This window comes from Maylandia zebra, linkage group LG10, assembly GCF_041146795.1.
Source record: "Maylandia zebra isolate NMK-2024a linkage group LG10, Mzebra_GT3a, whole genome shotgun sequence".
Taxonomy (NCBI): Eukaryota; Metazoa; Chordata; class Actinopteri; order Cichliformes; family Cichlidae; genus Maylandia; species Maylandia zebra.
The window spans coordinates 16,863,778-16,882,824 of record NC_135176.1 but is presented as its reverse complement, the minus strand read 5'-3'; the positions used below and the strand labels follow the sequence as shown (position 1 = coordinate 16,882,824).

The following is a 19,047-nucleotide window of genomic DNA, read 5'->3' as shown; positions in this document are numbered from 1 at the left end:
AGGTTTTCTTCTATGTTGTAAAGCTCAGCAGATAAAAGCTGGATGACTTTCTGCTGTGAATTATGATTTCATGAGCACGTCATCCAGAGTAGGGCAAAATAAAAGGCAAATAACTGTGATTGAAGATTAATGTGTTCAATGCAATGTACTGTTCTACAGATTCAGATAAGCCTGAGGCTTTTCATTTCAGATGGCCTACTTTTTTATAATTTCAAATGATTACCATACTATAAATCCATAGCTCCCTGCAATAGAATGCACAGCAGACACTGTGCTTTATCTCTGTCAGTAATTGGTTTTCATGATGAGACAACAGAGTTTATAAATGTTTCACAACTCTTTCAGAGAAAATTTACAATATATGTGAGTTTTCCCATTCCTGGTCACCTGACTCAAACCAGTTCTCTAATTCATCTTCACCCAAACTCCTAGTAGCATGTATCTACTGGAAATCAGTTTATTTTGGTGTCTTAACTCCGGCCTTTAATTCTTTATCTCTCTGGCAGTGTGTGTCTTTTAGCGCCGTGATGGAAGACTTGGGGATCTCCCTGCAGTGTTACAAAGGCATCCGGAGGAGGTCACGACCTCACGGCGGTGCGAGGTCCGCTTGCATCTTCTGTCAACCCAAACGTACTTCAAAGAGGGAGGGAGCGAGACGAGATTCCAACACTTAAGCTTTGAATCAGAAAAGAAATGGAAATGCAGAGACTGGTATCAGTTCTCTTATTTTTTTGTGTGGGCCACCAGCAGCTATGACGTTATTTCCTGAGCACCTGTAGACTGCTTGTGTATGGATAACGCATTAAATACTGTACCGTAAATGTAGTTGACAACACTTTAGCCTTGTATCAACATTAATAATGTTAAAACAGGTGATGACCGCAAGAATGAAATCCCTGTCATAGTGCAAACCATCGATGTTCCCTCATGGCTGTAGTTTGGGTTAAGGCGTCCGCAGAGTTGAATCTGCAGACTTTATAGAACCTCCCATCGTTTAATGACAAAAATTCACTGATTTTAACAATAAAATGACTTTTGCATTTTTTTAAATGGTTTAAAAATGATTTCTTGCTCTCGTTTCTTGCTGGCAGCAGTGTGTGTGCGTTTCTTGTAGGCACACACTGAAGTAGCTTCAGGGAGGATTGCTGAGCCAACGCTGACCTGCGAAAAGAGATAACGACCTCTAAGGAAAGACACAAACACACCTGCTGTTTTATAGCCTTCCAGTACCAGCATCTCAAACATCAATCCTGACACACAGACACACACACAGACTCCTTACAAACACCTGTGATCATGATGTCATCCCGGAGATGGATCAGAAAAAAGAATATAATACAGGGAGAATGGAAGGACAAAGTGAAAAGGACGTTTTATAATGCTGTAAGCTGTAAGGAGGTCAAAGACAAACACAGTTTTTTCCTTCCCTTGAGAGTAACAGTCTTGTTTTTCAATAAGCCTCCTTTTTTTCAGCGTGTCTTTGTCAAATTTGACAACGTGAGGAGAAATCGTGTCTTCCAGGAGTGACAGTAGATCCCAGTGGATGTTTGCATGCCACAATGAGATTTGTTACATTTAAGTACATTTTAAGCTTGACATACACGCTGCAGTAGACCCATCAGCAGATTTAGAATTTACAGCACCAAGCCTCAGACTGAACCATAAAATTAATAAAAGCCTATATTTTGGAAATACAGAATATTCCCATTAGTATTCTTTATAAAAGCTTGGTTTTAGGGATGGAGGCTTATGACAGCTTCATTTAAATTTAATATTGTTTGACTACTGTACACATTCAGTGTGTCTTTATTCCCCTCTCTTACTCAAACAAGAGATGTCTCAACTGACAGGTGAGGATTATGCTGATGAAAATGTTCTTAGGAGCCTCAGCAGTATTATCTCTCAGCATTACTAACTAATTCACGCACCCCTGCTGGAACTCTACTCCTGAGGACACGGTGAAGGATACCAACTTTGACACTTGACACACATCAAACGGATACCCCGGCACAGCACTGATTAACATATGTGACAACAAAGTCTTTACTGACAAATCCAACTCTCATTCCCCTTTTGGTCAGTCCCCACATTACAGTCAAAGCTTCCCCATATCAACTTTTGTTCCTGTCCTCTTGGACTTTTTTTTAAGATCAAAGACTGAATAACCAGCTCTTACCCAACCTGTGTACTTTTCATGACTGTGTCCTCCTTTTACCATTTGAGGCTTTCCGCTCACCTGCCCTAAACTCTAGCTGGGTGTGTGCTCTGTCCACCTTTGTGCCTGAAGCCATCTGCTGTTCCTTTCTTTCAGTTATTGTATAAACATTACTGCAATCGGTTTTAGAGTTAACTCCAGAATATTTCAAACCAAATGATAGTAAGGAAGCAATTCCAAGGGGACAGAAACTAAGACAAACTGTTAATGGATCATCTTAAAGTTTAAGTCTTGATAATGTCAGGACATTCAAAACTGACCTTCACTTCCCTGATCTTAGCAGCTAATGCAATGACATTTCAAACAGGACAGAGCACTAAATGCTGTAAATAGCTTATAAATTGTTGGAGTCAGAGGTTTTGTGCTGTCGTTTCTCTCTGTAGACTCTGTATGCTGGTTTGTGTGTATCTTGAGAGAATTCGACCAAGCGTTTCTTAATCTCTTCATGTAATGAGTTTTCTCTTTTTTGGTATTCAGATTAATTCTGGGATTGGGCTCAGTCCAACGTAGCGTTTGGTTGCCCCTAATCTCCTAACCCCATAATTCTTAATCAAAACCAAAGGCAGTATTTTTTTTTTATCATTATCTAATCCATCACGAATGAGGCCATGGATTACAACTCCAACCTTGGCATGCTGCTAAACTGACCGTTATTGCTAAGCCAGGATGTCCTCACCTGACTAATGCTCTGTTGTCTCTGGCTTAAACTCTTCGTCGCAATGATCTCAAAGCACAGAGCTCTCAACCTGGGGAGGTGAAAGAGAGATGTGGAGACATGAAGGGATTGTGGCGTCTGTCTGTTTTTGCTGTCAGTAAGTTTGAAGTTGTGGGGGAAGAAGAAAGCTGTCAGAAAGCCTTCAGAAAACAAATTAAAAAAAGGGTAAATTACAGAGCCTGCTGTTTTCCATTCAATGCCAAAATGGAGAAGTAGAATGCACTTTCTCTAAGGTGGTTTTGAGAGTCTTTAACAAAGAACAGGAAAAACTCAGCAGGACAAAGTTTAAATTTGATTTCATCACATTTCTGGAGAAAAGCTTGTTTCTCACCAATTTAAGTCCTTCAGACCTGTCAGACTTTGTCCATGTATTACAATATAAAGCTCTTAACTGTACATGCAAGTACAGAAGGCCCAAATCTAAATAATGACTGCGGAATAAAAGAGGCACAGACATTTGAGTGCGTCCCATCCATCACAATGTAATGAACAGTCTCTGGGGCTGATAAGGCACATCTCTGTCAACCTTCCTGTCAATGAAGACAAACGAGAGGGAGGAGGACTCTTAGAGGCGCAGAGCATTATTTATCTATCCCCTTCTGTTTCTCCCTCCCTGCGCCTGCCTTTCTCTCCTGCTATGTGAAGTCCTGGCTGCAAAAATCCAGGGTGAATGCTGCCATCTGCTGGTGTGCAGGGGAACTGGGCTTGTGAATAAAAAACTGAAAACTTTTGAAAACCTCTGCAGTTCTTACACGTATGGAAGCCCGTTTCCGCCACTAAAAAAAAAAAAAAAGCTAGTATCCATAACTCGAAATTTCGAGTTATTTTCTCGAAATTTCGAGTTATTTTCTCGAAATTTCGAGTTATTTTCTCGAAATTTCGAGAAATATAACTCGAAATTTCGAGTTACTTTTCTCGAAATTTCGAGTTAGCTCTGCCAATCAAAAATATACGTGAATGAGGTCGCTTTCTTGTTACCCGGAAGCATATGGCGCAGGACCGCGCACTCAAAAACGGATCCCAACAAATTAAAGTATGTTTGCTGATAGTAACACCATGTGATTCAGCTAATAACACAGGGATTTCATCATTTGTGAAGCCAGGCTGAAAACACTCAGCAATCTGTGCATTCACGACTGGATGTAATACCGGTAGCTTAGCTGTAGCATTTGTAGCTGAGGGCTTCAGCTTCCGGGTAAATGGAAATGACGTCATTCACGTAGATTACTGATTGGCAGCGCTAACTCGAAATTTCAAGTTGCTTTTCTCAAAATTTTGAGTTAATATGTCGAAATTTCGAGATAATAACTCGAAATTTTGAGTTATGGATCCTTTTTTTTTTTTTTTAGTGGCGGAAACGGGCTTCCATATACACGGGACGTTCAGTTATTTATTTATTTTTTCTTAAATAGACTTTGCAGACTCAAGCTTTATCTGGCGCATATTATAAATATGCTGGGATTTATAGTTAGCGTCCGATTTAGGACCCCTCTTTATGCATTTTCAGTAAAGCATTTTACATTTGAAAGCTTCATTAAAAATTGGTTCTCCGGTAAAAACTCTCTATGTCTAAATGGCTTTTTGGCTTTTAAATGGTCCCTATGCTACTGGGTCACAGCACAGATATTTCTAGATACACAGTTTTCCCTTTAATTCTCTGACAACGATGGGATGATGAAACCCCAACTTTTAATTTGTATCTAATACAATAAAAAAAAGCATATATCATTCTAAAGCACAATGTAATATTAACTTAACCCTTATCCACTACCAGTATACAAAACATGTTTTGTATACTGTTAGGTATACAGGTATTAGGTGCACCTAAACAGTGTATCACCTAACCCTTTTAGGTTTGAGCTGGAGGCTACTGCAACCCCATAAATCAAAATATAAACACACAAGGATGCCCTGTTTTGTCGTCCACATGAGCTATCATAACACGAGATGCTCGTTCTGAACAACTGCCTCACTGCACAGCTATTGCAAAGCCCAACACCATCCGAGCGGTGTGACCGTGTCACTCATAGCAGTGCCGCAGCTATGGGCATTTTTGCGGGCTAAAGTCATGTCATCTGAGACTTTTAATTGGGCCCGGGCCGCCACAGGGGGACAGCGGACGGCATTCCTCCTCTGCCTGCGCCCTGTGTTGCTCTTCGCTGCGTGGCTCTGTGGATAACATGCACATGCCTGCGCAAACATGAGCTGCTGGAGTCCCTCTGACTGTCACTAATGTATTGACGCCTTGGCTACGTGCTGGAAAACGTAAACTTTGATAATTACAAAATAATAGAGTTATAGTCTCAAGATAGCGGAGGTAAGCTCTCGAAGAGACAGTGGTGCCATCTTTGCTGGGATTTGCGGATTGACGGCTGAGACGCCTTTCTTCTGAAGAGACCTCAACATTGACCTCACGGGAAGCGGACCGAATCGGTGTTGAGGACTCACACTGCTACCTGATTTAAAACTTTAACACTGACTTTTCTGCGTCGAATTCTTGCTGCTTCAGGTAATAATGACTTGTTGGCACAGACGGTGCATTTCAACTGTTGGGTGCGTGCAGAAGAGGTGCATATTTATGGAATATCCTATAGTCTCCATCACAGTTTTGATTAAATAACGTATAATACGGTTGCATTTAGATGCATCACCTGTGTTGATCTGTCGCCAAAATCGGACCTTCTGTTTCCCTACAGAAGGACGCATTATGGTTTGAAAGAATGTTTCTTTGCAGTAGAAGGTCACTGAGGTGTGTTGGCTGAGACAGTGAGTGTACCAGGGTTAAAGCAGGCAAACGCACTGTTATAAAAAGCCAGTACATTCACTGGAAAGCGGAATGCAAAATCCAGACCTCAGAGCCAGTCTGTCAAAGCTCCCAAATTATTTAATCCCACAGCTACTCCAAATGCATGATGAAACCGACGGCTGTGTGCCTGTATGTGTGTGTGTGTGTGTGTGTGTGCTCTGATAGGGCTCCTTTGTAGTGGTTTTAATATCAAAGGGTTTGCTGTACACCTGCTGAGTTCAGTGTTTAGTTTCTCTGGTGAGGTAAAATCACATTAATATGCTGGGATAAAAAAGAGTTTGTGCGTTCCATGGCAGATAGAAAATTTCTAGTTCTACATTCCTGGTCTTACTACCGATTAATCTGCTGATCTGCTGAATAAGCTGAGATGTGGAAACAGTTAAAAAAAATTATGCCTTTGAATTTCTTAGACAGAAGGAGACATTTAAAATCAAGAAAATGCAAATTTCACATCATAAAACATTGAAAAGATGGAAACTGCTACATTCATGAAGCTGGAAACTACTTTCAGTTAGAATCTCTGAATTTATTAACAGTCTATTCGGATTTCTTTATTTCTTATTAGCTGATTAACTAACTGTGTCATTGTAGCATCATCACTTGTCTCTCATGGGGTCATTTGGCTTGTGTTAACAGCTTTGTTGTGTGCCTGTGACCTTACAAAGGGATAAATGATCACCTCAACCAGAAGAGTGTCTCCTGATAAATCTGAAGTTAGAATTGCCTTCAGCCTTGATGACAACTCAGGTAAACACACACAAATACATACTGTAGGTGCACACTCATATTATGCTTAGTTCACTGAATTTGGAAAGTTACTTTAAAAATGATAACACGTTACCGATAACTTCTGTTGTCAATGTAAGCAATCTTTTTAATCATTTCAATAATTTAACAGTCACTTTATTTTTTATAACAAATTATTTTAATTTGTGAGAAAACAGAAATAACAACAACTTTCAGATGCTGTAGGCTGTAGTCTAGGTGTTTCCTCAGGTTTGCCACAGATGGTGTGCATGTGGGCCTGTGCAGGTGCTATTCCATCAGGGATGGTTAAATGTGAGTTATACAGCTGTCAAATCAAACCTTACCTTTACCACCCTTACTCTAAAAAATGCTGACTTCATGTATAGACAAAAGTGTGAATCTGTTATAGATTGAGGAGTTACATTATCCTCCAGTACGGTCAGTGCTGTATGTTTCTCCCAAGAGCTTAAAACACACTAAAAAGCAGCATAAGAACAAATATATATCACATTGTCCAAAGCTATGTATCCACAAGGTAAAATAACACAGTTTTATGATGAGCTTATAGTTTCTGGTGCACATCAGTACTTCCAGTGTGTGTGCATTTTCATTGTTTTGAGGTGGTTGCGTGCCTTCCAGTTTTTATGAGCTTGTAACGTGTAACCTCCGTCACAAGTCTGTGAGCACCTCTGTCTCTACTCTCTAAAATGATCAATGCAGATGACACAGAAAATGGCAGGAATTGTGGCTCAGCAGTGCATAGTGGGTATTGATTCTGGAGAGTATGCCAGTGTTATGGTTATCTATCAGCAATTTGTTGTCATTGTACAGACCTCAGTCCAACACTACATTACAAGGGCACTAACTGTGGATGTGCCCTCCACGTGCATTACTGAGTACTATGAGGAGTACTATAAGCTAAGGAAATTTACATCACTCTAATCATAGCAAATGCACACATATGTTCAAATGCTTCGGGTATAGCACTGGCAGGTTGTTTAGACCATTTAGGATTTATTTGATTGGCAGGTGGAGATTAGTAGCAGTTTGGTGCAACAGTTAGCACTGTTTCATTTCACCAAGAAGATCCTGGTTTAGAGACTAGCAGCCTGCTGTGTGAAGTAGGCAAGTAGGTTCTCTCCAGCTTCCCTCCACAGTCCTAAGACATGCTTGCTAGGTTTAATGTTGTGAATGTGACTACCTGTGTTAGCCTTGTGATGGCCTGGCAACCTGCCCAGGATTTAAAGCACCTCTAGCCCAGTTACTGGTGGAATAGGCTCCACCTCCCCCATGACCCTGACTTGGAAAGCAAATTTTCATAGAAAAGGCCAAATGAAAAATTGTCAAAATGTAAGCCTATCTGTCAGCCTAGCTACGATAGCTTTGCTATTTCATTTTTTGGAAGGATTCCTTGCACAGCCGAAAAACTGCAAAGTAATGGTAACATGTTAAATTCTACAAGTACTTGGATTACTGCACCTGTGTAATCACAAAAAATTGAATTAATAAATGTAATCAGTCTACATTTATCTCACGGTAACTGTAAACAGATGTAAATGTTTACTTTGTATTTTTTTATGTAACTGTTAAATTTAACAAACACAACACCAGCTATCGAATGACACACGCACAAATCTGTGTTGCAGTATCCGAAAATGAAGTTAACACATTATTTTGAGGATAGTTACGTATATAGCATTCAACACCAAATAAATCCCGAGGTTCAACTTTCACTGCATTTCCAGTATGTGGGGAACATGTGAATGATACAACCCGCACACCCTGTGACTTTAACTGTCTTCATTCTTCTACACTGTAACTGAGACAGGTGCTCTCTCTATTTCTGTATGACCATAGCATATTAAAGAAAGAAAAAATCACACGCGTTTGTGTATGTGCAGCTGTGTGCTTGCATGCATCTGCATGCGCAAACATATACAAGTCAGCTGATAGTCCGTATAATATTCCATCATTTATTAGTACAAACATAAACAGTTGTCTTTGTCCCTAAGTAACACACACATACAAACACCTACACTACCTATGGTTCTAGGTGCTGTCTGTCAGGATATTTTACTGCAGTGGGGCCAGGCACTGGGACAGCAGCTGCAACTATGCAATGCCAGAGTCGGGTTTCCTCTCTAATACTAACAGTGTCCCGCTGCCTGATTCACTGTTCAGCTTTTAGAACACTGGTCTAAATTTATAAGCAGTTAACAGTTCCAGTCCAGCTCCACCCTCTGATCCCCCCCAATCCCTTGTCTTTCTCTTAGGAAACAAGATGAGGCCACAGAAGAAAGCAGATACTCAAATATGTCTTTCAACAGAGACCGATCGTCTCATGATCATCTGCTTGTAATTCAGTGTCTCTTCCTGAATTATCATTTTTTTCATTATACTATATCAATATCCATTATCATTCATATCCTCCTGATAACTGAGGAAAAATGAATCTTCCCATTGAATGTTTTTTGTGATTTCCTTTCTCTATGGAGCTAAAAGAGGCCACCCAAACGCATGAGATATCAATGGAAAGACCAGAGTGTCCTCTATTTAGTCCATCTTATTAGGATAGCTCAAATAAGTCAAAAGATATAGACCAAAAACAATTGTTTATTACAGAGGACATAAATGAATAGGATGGTTCTCATGAGGATATTATGAGGATAACATATATGGATGAATGGATGAATGGTCACAGAGGTCTTTGCTGTACGTAGGTGTAGCTCTGGAGCTGCTCAGACTCTAAACCTCCAAAGTCCAACTTTGGATCTTCCCTTGGCAATCATGTTGTTGTGTCTTTGAACTCATGTTTCTCAGCAAGGGGGCTAAGAGCTGTGCTCTGTTTGGGGATCATCCCCTAGGCCTTTCATGGCTTCATGCCTGGCATAGTTATAACCCCACACTGTGTCAATTCTAAGCATGAGAACTGTATTTATTCCACATCATAATTGCCCCCATGGTTTTTGGCAGGCCGTCTAATTCTCCTGCTTTTAGAAGGTTGCATCATCCTGGGATTCTCCACATGTGTTCCACAACTCCAGGGGGGCATTACTATCAGGGCAGAAGCTGGGGCAGACAACCTGTCTGTTTCTGTCTGGCTTCCTATTTATCTAAACCACTCGCTGTCTATACATGTGGTCTGTTTGTTCTGCTTACTTTGTTTGCCCTGCTTACTTTGTTTGTCTGCCTGCCACATAGATGTCCCTCTGTATTCTTATCCTGCCTGTCTTTCAACCTGACATCTCATTACTCCTGTTCAGTAAGAGGACGTGGCTCATTTATAAGTGCAGCACTATGTTGCTATGTTGTGGTGTCATACAAGAGACCCATATAGTGTTTCAATTTTGGCCATTTTATGAGCCGGAGGAAAGCCTGTAGAACAAGTGGCGCATCCAAGGAAAACACTGTTATCTGTCTTTTTATGGGAAAAGTTATAAAAAGTTATAACTAAAAAAGCAATAACAATAATAATATTGACACATTCTTACTTTACTGGCACTAAATTTAGCCATTAATGTTACCATGCAGAGTTTAAGATTACAAGTTTTCATTCACACTTTCTTTTTTTTTTTTTAAGAGAGGCCTTATGCTTCAGACTGTCCTTCACCAACAGCAGGTGAAATGATAAACCGTGCATTGTTTGTCTTCAAGGTTTGATCATTTAGAAAGTTCATACAGTTCTTGATTTTGCAGTTGTTGGAAAATTATTAGTTTTGTGCAAATTCCAAGCTTCTGTAGATGAATTATGATAAGACCTGATATATATGAGTATCAGAAGGAAGGAAATCAGCACTGGGTGACAGTGATCAGTAACAGGAAGAGACTTCTGAGAGAACCGGGCTGGTCCTGCTGTGAACAGCTGGAGATGAGGGGGAAGAAAAGATAGAAAACAGGAACGGTGAGGAATCATGAACAACTGCAGAACAAAATGCAAACTATGGGAGACAGCAGACAAGAAAAGTGTAATCGTAAAAGCAGAGAGGGTGTCTGTCTCCTGAACCCACACTGGGAGCTGGTTCCACAGGAGAGTCCTGATAGCTTGATAGCTGAAGGCTCTGACTCCCATTCTACTTTTAGAAACTCTAGGAACATAAAGTAAGCCTTCATTCTGAGAGCAAAGTAACACAGTATAGTGAGACACTGAAGATATGACGATACGTCATCATTCAGGGATTTCAACAGGATTTTACAGGCTCAACCGAAGGCTTTTCATTGAGGTTTTAGAACAGCCAGATAACAGGTAGTTAAGCCTAAAAGTAGGGTATACGTTTTAGTTTTTCAGCATCACTCTGAGACAAAAATATTTCTAATTTTATCATATTTTCCATGGATAAAGGCAGGTCTAGAGATTTGTTTAAAGTCAAATGACATATTTTGGTCAAAATGACACCAAAGTTGAGCTCATTCATACTTTTACTTTTACTTCAGTGTATTTCAGGTGAAAATGTTGTAGGTTTCGGGCAATTAAAATTATCTGACATCTGCAGTTACCGCGGTTACTTATTTTTAGGATTTTCAGCTAAACGTATAACTTCTCTGAAGAAGCATTTTACATATTGGAATACTAAGCAGTGTAAATTCGCATCACCATCTCAGATTTACATGTGGTATACAGTATGTTAATGCATCATTAATACAGCAATTAGCACTAAATAAAATACACAAAACCTCTGTGCTATTCTGAACAGTTTTTTATCATTTAAATTCTTTTGTTTTTTCAGTTTTCTTTACAGTGTTTTCTGTTTACATCTAGTAGACTCTAGTAGATCTATACTTCTACTAGGTGGCAAAGGTAGTATAATGTTATAAGTTTTATATCATTTGAAAATCTACAATTTCACTGTGACAAGCTTTCTTTTGCTATAAATGTATTGTAACATTATTTTGTAATGTTACAACATTATGTTGCGCAACATTGTAACATTTTTACTCTAATTAATTCTAAATGAAAGATGTCTCAACAGATGTAAAAGATGTGGAGGACCTCTCCCAGACTTTCCCAGATCTTGAACAGCGGCTACAGGTATCTGTTCACCATGCTGCATCCTACAGCAGTACTGATGCATTTGTTTGCAGTACAGCACACAAGAGGATGAATACAGCAGAAAATTCACAAAGCTAAGAATGTATAGCACTGCATGTGGATTTCATTAAATTGCTTTAATCTCACTGTTGTCATTGTTATTTGCTCCATATTGTACAAAGTTACATCTATAAATACTACACAATTTCTCCGACAACATTTTTACTGAGGTAAAAGAAGCAGATCAGAAAATATGTAAAAAATAGAATAGAAAATAAACAACAGTTGAAAAGAAAAAAACATACATTGGACATTGCTGGTTACAAATAAATTGGATACTGCTGGGATTTTCCTTCAAATCTCCATTGTAGTCAGGGAAGCAGTTGAATCTTTAAATATGAACCAACCTGGGTTGTAGTAATCAACCTCTGTAAATTGAAAAAACAAAACAAAAACCCAATTCACTCTTTGCCCTCCCCATACGGTTAGTGTTGTCATTGAATTATCCTTCATCGAGTATCATTGACAGGGGCACATAAATTGTATGTGGAGTACCAAAACAACAAGAGTATCAAATGATAATGGTACCAGACCATTAAATATAGCTTTCAGACAGTGTATTATTACACACTACATACAAAGAAGAGGCTTTGGAAAGTTTGGAAAGTGTTTTCTTGTTTACACAATATACACATATTAAAAGGATAACTTGTGGGACCTTCTGCCTTATTTAAGACAGGATTTTAGTGGTTATAAAAAATAAATTTACTCAAGCTGAAAGAATTAAATTAATCTAATTGGCTGCTAACTAAATGTTCTTCTCAGATATGATGATTTTAAAGCAGATTTACTCTTTTGGACTGTTGTTGAGACAGCCAACAACAAAACTGACGGCTCAAATTCCAAGAAACCGTAAAGGACACGGCGTACCATACTCTGATATGATTCAGAACTAATACTTCATCTCTCTCATGTTGCATGCTTTACATCTTTTATTTCTCTCTGACCTTTTGCAGCCAGTGCCTCCTTGTGTGTCTCTGAGAGAGAGCGTTCAGGTGTACAAGGAACACTGCAGGATGGCAAGAGAGTTCCACCAGGTCAAAAATGAGATTGCTGTGCTCGAGGATCGCAAGTAAGGCACTAGTACAGTCGCTTCCATGTTAATCGCAGCAACCCTTTTAAGCCATGTTAAAATACAAAGTCGAAGCTCCTTGTGACAGGGAGCTTCGACTTTGCGCAGCGTATCTCACTCCAAATTAGAGTGCCAGGACGTGTACTACTGAGGTCGAATTATTGCTTAAATCTCTCCGAACTCTCCAAAGATTTAGGAGTTCAATTCCCACTATAGCATTACATTCACTAAAAATAGAACTGCAAAGTATTTTGGATCAACATGTCCACCAGATGGCACAGTTAATAGCCTGTATACAGTATTTTGCATGGAAACCATCAAGAGCATTTCCCTTAACATGTTGTTTTAAAGGGTGATAATTTAAGACTTTCAGGTGTATATTTCCATTTTTGTTTTTTAATTTAATTCTTTCTAATTTTGTTAGAAACAACATCAAGCACATGCGAAAATTACAGTGTGCTAGGTTTCTTTGATTAGTTCAGAATCATCTACTGGGAGGATATTACATAAAGTGCAGCTCTGGTCAGGTTTAATTGAACAAGAACTATTGTAAGCTTTAATACACAAACTCATTGTATGTTGGCATAAAAGTGGGGATGTGTCACACGCACGCAGTTGACAATGCACCCTGTGTCCCCAGCAGCTGCGGGTAGTTTTAGCAGTGGGATTTTCATGGGCCTTACTCTTACCCCACCACCACACCTACATACACACACAGACATGCACTGACACAACCGAAACCACTTCACAGTTCCTAAATAGAGAACAGCATGCGGACTCCGACTTAGCCTTGAATCTAGACGAGGTGGGTAAGGCTGGTAGAAACTCCTGTTTCTTCACGCTAGCAGTCGGAGACATTCACGGTCACATTTATACTACACGACAATCTGCTTTGTAATGCTATACTATAAAATTTGATATGGTAACTTAACTTTAAAAATGTGCACACTGTTGTCCTCAAAAATAAATAAATACCTGCAAAAAATGAGGTGCAAGTTATACTAATTTATTTTGAGTTTGCAGTAAATAAGTTACATGAAAGTAGCGATACACCAAAATAAATGAGCCTGTATACTTCTTTAAGTTAAATACACTTTATACAACCAGCCCTAATTTTAGAAACAAACTCAGAAAGTCAGTCCACATGATCTAGTTTGGTTTAGATAACCAAAAGAACTTAAACACTATATTTACATATTGTGTTTTAAGAGACAGAGATCTCATGTTGGGTTACATTCATGTGTTAGATACAACATGCACATACAGGAAGAACCGGTTTTTAACATACGAGCCACAATCCTGAACATGAGCACTAGCCAGGACTCCTTCAGCTCCACAGTCATGGATGCCTGCTCCACTTAAACCTTCACAATCTTCTAAACCACACAAACATATCCCTAAAAAACAAAATCTAAACCTGAAACAACAACAGTACTTATTCAAACACTACTTATCAAGCTTAATTTTAACATTAACACCCCCATGAGTTCTGTCATTGAAGAAGTTTTAGAATCAGTATATGTCGGCTTTAAAAACTATTGCAAATTAAGCTAAAAGCTTTCATTGACATTAAGTCAGTACTTTGTGTTTACGGCATAAGATTTTCCTGATGTTGAAACTTCTCATTAATAGAAATGTTTTTTTCACCAAAAGGAGGATATGCTTACTCTCTATTCTGAGCATTAAGAGAAATACATCATACAATACTTCCTTTATGGGGAAGTGCACACAGAAAGAGGAGGGCTTGAGACATACAGTGAAGTTTTGCAAGGATGACTACAGGAACAACGCTTTAACACAGTGGGGAGGGATTTTCCAGGACGTACTGCTCCTTTTAGTCATTCTCAGACAAGTACACACTAGTTTGATGGAATTCATATTTCATTTACCTTCCAGTTTCTAGATCATCTCTACGTTCAGTGTTTTTGTTGCCAGTGGATTTAGCCTTATTCCAGTAAGATACACAAAAAGGTTCAAAGTTGGTCAAAGGGAAATACAAGAGTTTACAAAAAGTTCTTTGACTAATATTGGGGCTTTGGTTTTTTGTTGGGTTTTTTTTTTTTGCGTGTGATGAAATCGTGACATGGCAGATTATGCAAGATAGAGGAGCTGACAAAACTGGTTTTATAGCCAATATCTCAGACAGTGTGTGAGATATCGCCCCCTCCCCCCCAATTTTTATAAACTTTGGTACACAAAAGTAACAAACAGATGCTTTAATAATAAGTTTATTTGTATGTATAGCACTTACACATGATTTAAAAGTACTTCACATTTTAGATTAAACTACCCAGTAAGAAAGCGTTCATGTCCCAACATACAAACTCGGTTGACACATACAGTATTGCTTTAGTTCATACACACTACCATACAGACAGGTCAATTGAGATATTAAGCCTTTGTGAAACATCATATTGTAATACTGCAGGAACCATAAGCACTTTGCTCTTTTTATTCAAGCAACAAAGCATCCTAAAAGTTTTGCTTACTAATTCAGATCAATTTTCAGTCTGATTTAGTCTAAGGAACTGAAAAAAAAAGAGTGTGGCTGTACATGCTTTCATCATACTTTGCATACTTTCGTGCTTGCATCATATTTTCAACCAGTTTCTTTGTTTGTGGCTCACACATTTTGTTCAGGAAATAAATTGTGCAGACCTGTTTTAGAGTGTGATCCAAGACCTCAGTGTATACCAGAGCTTCCCTAATACCAGCATTTCAACAATTTAAAGTCCACTACTACTCTCAGTTAAGTATGCTTCTCACTTAATGCTTTTATCCCATTAAAACTCCTCACTCTACCTGTTGTGGATAATACATATCATTTTTCTTTTTTTTTTCTTTTGTTGCTGTTCTGTAACCTAATAGTAGCTGTAATACAACACTCACATACATTCATAGATGTCAGGGCGTTACACGTAGAACCACACTGTACACATAGCATGTCCATGCAGTACTGCTGACAATGTCTTTCAAAGTCCAAAGGCTGTTCGTTTTTTTTTCGCCAAAGGAAGTCAGATCACGCCGTCTAAACCTGCTCTACAGTGTTTCAGTTCGGGTAGCTTTATTGAGGATAGTATTTATATTTGGTTTAGGAGGTTATTGTGAGCCCACATGGACTGGAATAAGCGTTCCAGTGGGCAGAGAAAGATTTTATTTCTGTATACATCATTATGCCTGAAGAAAACATTAGAAAGGGATGAGGTTTTATTGAAAAGAGTAGCTCTCGGAGGTGCCATCAGTATTTTTTATGTTATTTAATAGAATACAAAGGATGGAACAGAGTTTATTTACATCTTCCAAAAAACGGATGCATTCTCCAAATGTAAAAGAAATCTATTAAAAATACATAGGAGCGGGTTTGTGGTAGCCACCATGTTCCTCTACCATATTTGAATACAGTGCCTGGAAAGGACATCTCTCTTCCCGCTCGTGCTGTTTTACATATGTGGCTAGAGACCGGCCACATACGTAGTAGGCAGAGGAGAAGTCAAAGGCATTTGTGTGCCATGCAGGGACATTTGATCCATGCTTGCACCTTCAGACTCAAGATATGACTCATTATACCTATGTTTTATTGTCAGAGGAGTCCCCGTTGTCTCTGTCATAAAGGACAGAGACAACACCACTGGCCTCTTAATAAAATATTATCCTCTTTCTACCTCTTCCTTCCAGCCTAATCTCCCAAATTGAAGTCAAGGCTCTAACACATAAAAACATGCATAAAAATACTTATTTATTCCCAATATTGTCGCAATTACTTATTGTCAGTAGATTAGACAGCTGACAACAGGCTAAACAACAACAGCTGATTATAAGCTAACATTATACCAGCTAATGCTAGGAACTTAAAAAAAAAATCACACTTTCCCACCGATAAACAAATTGATTAAACTCTCACATTGTATGAGAATTTATTCACTAAATCCCAGAGTGCAACAAAGTTACGTCCACTTCAAAGACAGTTTCACCAGTCCTGGCTAATAGCAACTAACATTGGCTAACAGAGGCTAACATTAGCAAAAACAGCAGTGTTACTGACAGAAAAATTCAAATATCCACAATAACTCATCTCAGTATGAATGGTCAACAATGAGCTCTGACTCATTGACCTCTATTGGACTCCTTTCACAAAGTTTTACAGCCTTTTCCAGTGTAAATAAATGTGGATGCATTGACAGCTGAAGTAAACAGTGGACTGACAATCTACACAGATAGTTTTTCCTCTATCTACCGAGAACTACCGATATGAGGTACAGGCTAAATTTAATGTTTTGCATCTTTCTTGGCTGATTAAAACATGTTTATCCTAAACCAGCCACATAGCTAGGATTATGACTGCAATCTGAATCCTACTGACATTTAGCAGTGAAAAAATTTACACACTGTAAGTTTAAGTTAATAAACTGTGATCTTTAAAACATTTATTTTGATTTCAATCCATTTCAGTGCCATCATGACCATGAAGTCTTTTTGTTCAGGGAGCCAATAATAATGTACTTATGCACAGATAGATCTTTGATCTGTGGCACATAAGCCTTGGAGCGCTCAACATACTTTGTTATCTGCATTTATACCACTCATCAACAAACTATATTTTCCTACATGTGGAAAATGTTGTGAATAATACACAGTATTTACTTCCACATAAAAATGTTAGTTATTTTTTCAGGTCTGTGAGTGATTTCCCCTCTTGGTCCTTCCTGTGAGTTTGCATTGTTTCTGTGTTTATTTTGGCTTCCCCCCCAAGTAACCAAAAAGCTGAGTACTCGAAAATGCTCATCTGCATGAATTTGAGAAATCTGACTTTTCCATGAACTGGGAACCTTTCCTGGGTATTTCCCTGCCTCAAACCGAGTTTATTCTTGGATGTCAATAACTGGCTGTTAACATTTTCCCATTCATCCATTTAGGCGCAAGTTGCTGGCGGAAATGGTGGAGGATGAGAAGGTTGCCATGGAGATCGCCCATTTGGAGGAGGAGTTTCGGCGTCTGACAGAGGAGAACCGCACCTTGGTCACAGTCCATAAAGAGCGTGCTAAGCAGCTGGAAAGGCTCTGCGTTAACAATCGAACGAGGCAAGACTCCTCGTGACCTCGGCCAGAACCTAAGACCACCAGACTCTAAGCTGACACTAGGGCCAGGAACCAGGAACAAATACTCAGCTAGTGCTCGTTTTACGCAGTCACAGTCTGTGAATCAGCTAATTACACAGAAAGCTGTGGTTTCTATTCATGTCTGAGTCATTTGTTTGAACCACATACATGCAGTTATCAAGTTGTTTTAGTGATTCCACCAAGCTATTACACACTGCCAGTTAACTGGGTACTGCTTTGTCTCTATATGATTATGCATAACCCTCCTGGTTGCCAGTGGAAAATCTAAAAATACAATATTTCCATACATAGTCAGTTGCTGTGACTCTGATATCTGTCTTAGGTCCGGTGGAGACTCAAATGTTTTGTCTGAGATCTGCTGAGGGAGCCAAAGGTGGTACGATGTGGTCCAAGTATTTTATTTAAGGAGTGTTTAACCTCCTCTCCCTCTCTCCTACACCCAGCTCATGGATGAATGTTTCACACACTGTCAGGCATCTGGAAAATATAAGTATTTGTGAAGAACAGAAATATAATGGGTGACTAAGTATTTCACAGTATATGCTGCAACACAACACTGTAAGACTTGTACATTTTCTTTTTTTTCTTTTTTTTTTTGAGGTAGTGTATGTAGTAGAAACAGGGAAATGTACAGCATGACGAACTGTTGGTTATTGTCCTCATACAAATAAAATGTGTTTTATTTTGACACTCGCATCAGTTCCCTATTTTCATTTCTCCAAGCCAGTGTTATGTGTGTGTTTTTATGTCCATAGTGATTACAAAGAAAAGGGAACTAGATTGTTTTTTTTATGTCAAGATTAGATCATTCTGGAGTTATGAAACTGTCATCTGATTGGCTGGTTTGACTCTTGACAGGCTTCCCTGTTTCTCCAAATCACGTGATATTAGAAACAGCACTTTGTAGTTTTGCACTGCTGTAGCTCCTCCATTCACTGAAGCTGTCCCTTTTCTTTACAGAAAACCCATTGTCTACAGTAACATTCACACCATTGTCTGACGTTATGACTTTTCACCTCCTATCACAGCAATTTCATCAGTATTTTCTTGGCCAGTAAAAGTTGCTGACACATATAATTATATTAGCTATTCAGATACTGTTTGATGCATAATAATGATAATGTGTAATTATATGGGGCAGCGGTGCTCAAACAGGTGCCGTGTGGAACCACTGGAGGATGGAACACAGACAAGTGGGTGAAAAATATGAAGTGAAACTGATGTGATTTTTTTTTTTTTTGGGGGGGGGGGGGGGGGGGGGGAATAATAACCAAACAACATTTTGCTGA

General features: G+C 39.0%; 2 protein-coding genes across 7 annotated transcripts in view; both read left to right on the top strand.

Moving 5' to 3' along the window:
- The window catches only part of grik1a (glutamate receptor, ionotropic, kainate 1a), a 40,069-nt gene extending 36,445 nt beyond the window's left edge, over positions 1 to 3,624 (top strand). For 2 of the 4 annotated variants that reach the window (XM_012918939.3, XM_004550055.3), the window contains one exon: positions 507 to 645. Coding sequence is in view for 2 of the 4 variants with exons in the window: in XM_004550056.4 (XP_004550113.1) it covers positions 507 to 674 (168 nt within the window). In the remaining 2 variants the exon portion in view is untranslated. Of the gene's footprint in view, positions 1 to 506 lie in introns of all 4 variants that reach the window. The other 2 variants (XM_004550056.4, XM_004550054.4) reach the window with 2 other exon arrangements.
- Positions 3,625 to 5,004: 1,380 nt separating this feature from the next.
- Positions 5,005 to 18,446, top strand: map3k7cl (map3k7 C-terminal like). 3 transcript variants are annotated; one of them, XM_076889198.1, is made up of 5 exons: positions 5,005 to 5,439; positions 6,373 to 6,483; positions 11,439 to 11,509; positions 12,526 to 12,641; positions 17,555 to 18,446. In XM_076889198.1, exons 2-5 carry the CDS (start codon positions 6,408 to 6,410, stop codon positions 17,733 to 17,735), a joined length of 444 nt encoding a protein of 147 aa, XP_076745313.1. In that variant the 5' UTR covers positions 5,005 to 5,439; positions 6,373 to 6,407; the 3' UTR covers positions 17,736 to 18,446. The 3 variants fall into 3 exon arrangements, with proteins under 3 accessions (XP_076745313.1, XP_004550110.1, XP_076745314.1); XM_004550053.3 differs by having other exon boundaries at positions 5,011 to 5,439; positions 11,451 to 11,509; XM_076889199.1 differs by lacking the exons at positions 5,005 to 5,439; positions 6,373 to 6,483 and adding an exon at positions 6,502 to 6,795 and having other exon boundaries at positions 11,451 to 11,509.
- The last annotated feature ends 601 nt before the right edge of the window (positions 18,447 to 19,047 follow it).

Coding starts and splice junctions, on each gene's coding strand:
- map3k7cl (XM_076889198.1), top strand. CDS start 6,408: ATGATCACCTCAACCAGAAGAGTGTCTCCTGATAAATCTGAAGTTAGA. Junction 11,510..12,525: donor ATCTTGAACAGCGGCTACAG/GTATCTGTTCAC, acceptor GACCTTTTGCAG/CCAGTGCCTCCTTGTGTGTC. Junction 12,642..17,554: donor GCTGTGCTCGAGGATCGCAA/GTAAGGCACTAG, acceptor TCATCCATTTAG/GCGCAAGTTGCTGGCGGAAA.